General features: G+C 45.2%; 1 protein-coding gene across 1 annotated transcript; it reads right to left on the bottom strand.

Annotated features, from left to right (window-relative positions):
* Positions 1 to 203: 203 nt before the first annotated feature.
* Positions 204 to 4341, bottom strand: tsen34 (TSEN34 tRNA splicing endonuclease subunit). Its single transcript, XM_020621820.1, has 5 exons — positions 3845 to 4341; positions 3472 to 3758; positions 3206 to 3344; positions 2840 to 3130; positions 204 to 635 (listed from the first exon to the last, which is right to left on the bottom strand). Exons 2-5 carry the CDS (start codon positions 3736 to 3738, stop codon positions 448 to 450), a joined length of 885 nt encoding a protein of 294 aa, XP_020477476.1. The 5' UTR covers positions 3739 to 3758; positions 3845 to 4341; the 3' UTR covers positions 204 to 447.
* Between the last annotated feature and the right edge of the window lie 660 nt (positions 4342 to 5001).

Here is a 5001-nt window from a genome sequence, read left to right as displayed (position 1 = left end):
CTGGGTCAGACCCAGGCCTGGCCCCGAATGCTACCAACGAGCAGGAACAAAGGACAAACTCCACCTGTTTACAACAAACACCTCACTTCCAAATTATTTTGCCAATTACTTTAAGTCGTTGAAATATATGGTTAAATTGAACAAAACAGCCAAGAAACTAAGGACGTCTATTTCCAAGTCTCTTCTAATGCCTTGAATGCTACTCATCTGTGCTTGTTCTTTATTTTTATTTCTTAATATACACAAATACACTTATAATTGATTACTGCAGAGGTTAACTTCTCTTCCCCATTTGTGCTTGCTGTTGATTTGTATTCGATTCCCTATTCTTGTATATCCTTATGTTCTCCTTTATCTTGTTTGTATATCAGTTGTTGCAAAATAAAAAAACAACAACAAAAAAAAAACACCTCACTTCCTGTTTGATGCTGTCATCTAATCAGCTGTTCACACCATCCCGCTCCACTGTAACGAGGTGTAAACCACCCCTCCGTCCGTCCCCGGGGAGCATAGCAGGACGGTCTTCTTCACACCGGATCCCAGACGAGCCATGGCGAGGATGTCCAGAAGACAGACGGACTGGTCCAGAGACAGGCAGACGGCGATGAAGTGAGCGTGGAACCGAAGGGGGTCACCTGAAGACGAACATGAGGAGAGAGACCTTGAGGACCAAAACCGGTTTATAAAGGACACTAACAACAGCACAAATTGCTGATGTGAGGCGCATTGTGACAGTTGTAATCCAGGCTTGTTGGTGGTGGAGCATCTTTCTGTGTCAGTTCAGCTGAACCGTTTTCCTCCTCCCTCTCTCCTCATCTGTCCCTCCCTGAGCTCCATCTTCCATCCCTAATCCATGTTCCCTCTGTCTTTTTATTTATTTTTTTGCAGTTACTAAAGTAAGTCCTCAACAGTTCACTGGCCTCTGGTGCTTCACTCAGCAATAATCACAGCCTGACTGAGCCAGACGTGCACATCTTTTAACAGGTATAAGTAAATATGAGCACATTTCTCCAGTCTTGGCTTCCTTGCACTGGTTACCTGTTTATTTTAGGATCCACTATAAAATTTTATTAGTTTTTTAAATCCCTTCATGGCTTTGCACCTTCCTATTTATCTGACTTGCTTCACTGGCATACACCTACGCGTTCTTTGAGGTCAGCTAATCAGTTTCTTTTGAGTGTGCCCTGAACAAAACGCAAGCTTAGAGATGATTGTGCCTTTGCGACTGCTGTCCCCAAGCTATGGAATGATTTACCTCTGCCCATCAGACAAGCCTCTTCTTTGCCTGTTTTTAAGTCGTTGGCATTTTGATATTTTATATTGGTGTTGATTTTATGTACTTGTGTTTATTTTTAATGTATATTGTTATTTACACTGTACAGCACTTTGGCCCACCTTGGCTGTTTTTAGTGCTTTACAAATAAAGTTGCAATGGAACGGCCAACCGACTGCAGACATGTGAAGGAAAACAACAATGTGCATGCATGTCGGATACACATTTGATAGAGTGGAGTTCTGTCTGCTGCGTGAATCACTCGGCTGAACTGGCCTTACCTGTGCGTGGGACTGTGTTGTTTTTTGAGCTCCCTGGGCGAATCTGAGGCGCTCGATTAAATGACTGATCGGTTGATTTGTGGCGACCAAGATTTTGGCATGAGAAAACGTTACCGGTGGAAACACTGAACGCTGTGCTCAAATGCCCCTGAGAGAGAGGTTTAGCTGAACCCCGGTCCAACACACACCTCAAACCCAACGTACACAGGCTCCTTTAGTTCCAATTTCCATTTCTGAACCTATCAAACAACCAGATAATGGCCGTTTGTTTTGTTTTCTGTGGTTTATTATCAAAACAAAAAACAACCTGGTTTCCGTTCTTTGTTTCCCCGTTGCTAAATGGCAGCTGAGAAACCTTTTCAAAAGGAGAATTCACTGCCCGTCAGCTACACAGGTCTGTGTACGTTCTGTTTGATTTTACCAAGTCAGGGAAAAGTCGCTTCATTTTACTCTCAAAACAAAAACGACTTAAATTCTCTTTTTTGTGCCAAAATTGAAAAACAATACAAGGGGATTTTTCGTTTTTCGTGTAGTTTAAGCCAAATATTGTTTTCTGCTCACAGCAGGGGAAACGAGGACACGAGTGGGTTTTACATTTTCTTGCACAGATGAATCACAAAGACGACAACGACGACCTGATTTTTCTCAGTAGAGTCAGAAAACTAAAATCTAAAGGGACTAGTTTCTGGTCCAGGCTCCTCTGCAGAGGAGGTTGAACTTTGAAATCGCTCCCCGTAGCTCAACTGAAGTGGAAACCTTGGGTCATCTGCTCTTTTCATGCTCTTGCAGCAGACAGTTCTGGTTTGATACAAATAATCTCCCTGAGGACTGAAGATGACTTCAATTTAAACGTTATAAGCTTATATTACCCGATTACCTGCAATACAAGTATTGTAAATGTAGTTCAGTTTATTCTATTTGTGGGTAAATACCGTGGTCATTGTTGGAAGGGCTCACGTCCTTTAGTATCATGAATTTAAAAGTTTAGCTAAGAGCCTTAAAAACCTTAAAAATGCAAGTCAACGTTACATGAGGTCGATAAATGACATCTTTCGGTGCCTGCTGTTTCAAAAGTTACTTACTAGGGGTGATTGCGATATCAAGATATGCTCCACCTGTTTTATTCGTGTTTAATTTTTTGGGCTTTATACATTTATTTATTGCTGCCTCGCCTTTTCCCCCGTTCTCTTGTGCCTCTGTGGGTTTCTGTTAACATGTGTAACCGTCTTCACCATATAATTTGTTCGTTTCCAAAAAACACCACAATGCAGATTAGGGAACTAACCGGGATATACAAGGAAGTCTCCCCCGAACTTCCCCGCTGAGGTCAGGTAGAAGCCCCGCCCCCTCAGGTCTCTGAACACCTGGTACCTGACACCACCGCTACAGTGATCCTGCACTCTGATTGGCCAGTCAGCTCGCAGGAAGGCCCGAGTTTCAGGGCAGTAGGATAGCCCCACCCTTGCAGTGCTCAGCTGGACTGCCAGTGCCGACCGAGGGAAGGTAAAGCTCTGGTCCAGAGTCTCCAGGTGGACCTGCAATGCCTCGCCTGCAGTTCCAGGTCCAGACTGTGAACCTGAGGGGACCGGAACCAGGACTGTTACGTCAAACTGCAGGTACAGGTGCAATGTTGTCATGGTAACGCACTCACCTGTGTGTGATGGGGTCATGGCTCGGATCAGTGCTGACTTCCTGTCCTCCAAAGCAAGGATGGTCTGCTCCTCATAAGTCCTCTGCTGCTGCTCCTCATACTGCTCCACCTGCTGATGGAGCTCCGGCCCTCCTCCATCCTGCCAACACAACAACAACTCTAACACACCCTCTCCCATTCTACTGTCAACAAATCAAACACCTTCCTCCATAAAGCTGAAAGTCCAGCTGGTTAACTACCATGGACACCTGATCTGGTTAACCCACCTGGTCAGCGGCAGGTAAAGAGGCAGCAGCATGGCGCTCGCTCAGCAGTCTCTCCTCCTCCGGCAGCAGCAGCAGGGGGCGTCCCAGGCGTCCGTTCTGTCGGGGGGTCCGGGGCAGTGAACCTAACAGAGCCCCCACAAGACCCCAAGACCTGACCGTTTTCAGGTCCTCCACCCTCCACAGCAGGGGGACCGAGTCACACAGACCCACACCTACAACAGGAGATGAAGAGCTGTCCTCCTCATCTCTGCAGGGAGACTCATCCATAACTAGGACCTGTGGAAAACCTACAACGGAACCAGTCATGTCAGTAGACAGAACTGGTCTCCAGGGGGAAAGCAGTGAAGAAACAAATCTGAAGCCGTTTAAATACCGCGTATTTGTTGATGACGTCCAAGTCTGATAACTGTAAATGTGGGTCCTAATCACACCTAGTCTGATGGAGAAAGCAGTGAAACCGCCATTTCCCCTTGCACAGATAAGTAAAATAAAGATTTCTCTGGTGAGTAAACTAGGGAATTAATTGAGTAAGGTTAATGTTAAACATCAGTTTACACTGTGACTACACGTGCTTTCTCCTGACGCTGCGGTCCACGACATGCCGTAAACTGCTCCGGCAATAGTTTTAACCTGACTGTTTTCAAGTGCAACCAGTCAGTGAATGCAGCACAAAAAGTGTAAACACCACAAAGCTAAGCAAACAAGACACCGACGAGCAGACGGAAGTTAAAGGGGACACGCGGACAGCAGCTAACTGCTCAGCTAAGTCTGCGTTCAGCGGAATATCGGTATTTACACCGTCACACTGCGGCTGCGACGGTGGGACTTAAGCACCTCAACAGCACAGAACACGCACCCCACCCAGTTGAACCGCCCTAAACGCCAAAACAAGCGCATACACTGAGGTCAATAGGCCGTTTAAAGAGCCAATAGGGGCGCAGACACCTGATTGACAGCAGAAATAACCAATGGCACGTCGGTAAAAGATGACACTTCCTGTTGTAGTTACTGTAACTTTATTCATTTGTTTTTAATCTTGCTTTTAAATATCGCTCTAGTTTGGCTCAAACCACCCGAGTCAAATAATAATCTTAAAAAATAAAAGTTTATTTGATATTCTGTCCTTTTGCATTTAAAAATATAAATGTTGAAACAAACATACCTAAGAAAATTTCACCACCACTTCAAATTATGAAGAGTAAAAGTTTTTAGTACTGTCACATTTCACTGATGGTTGTTCATGAAAGCACGATTTTCTTGCAGCAGGAACAGACTCCATTCTTACCTTTGAAAATAAGATTCATTATTTTTATATTTTAAAAAAATCCCCCCCACCCCCACTTTGGGGCGGTCTTGTATTCCCTCCTTCAAGCTCGGGTCCTCTACCAGAGGCCTGGGAGCTTGAGGGTCCTATGCAGTATCTTAGCTGTTCCTAGGACTGCACTCTTCTGGACAGAGATCTCAGATGTTGTTCCTGGGATCTGTTGGAGCCACTCTCCCAGTTTGGGAGTCACAGCCCCCAGTGTTCCT

Source organism: Monopterus albus, unplaced genomic scaffold (assembly GCF_001952655.1).
Source record: "Monopterus albus unplaced genomic scaffold, M_albus_1.0 scaffold268.1, whole genome shotgun sequence".
NCBI classification, from domain to species: Eukaryota; Metazoa; Chordata; class Actinopteri; order Synbranchiformes; family Synbranchidae; genus Monopterus; species Monopterus albus.
This window is presented reverse-complemented; position numbering and strand designations above follow the sequence as displayed.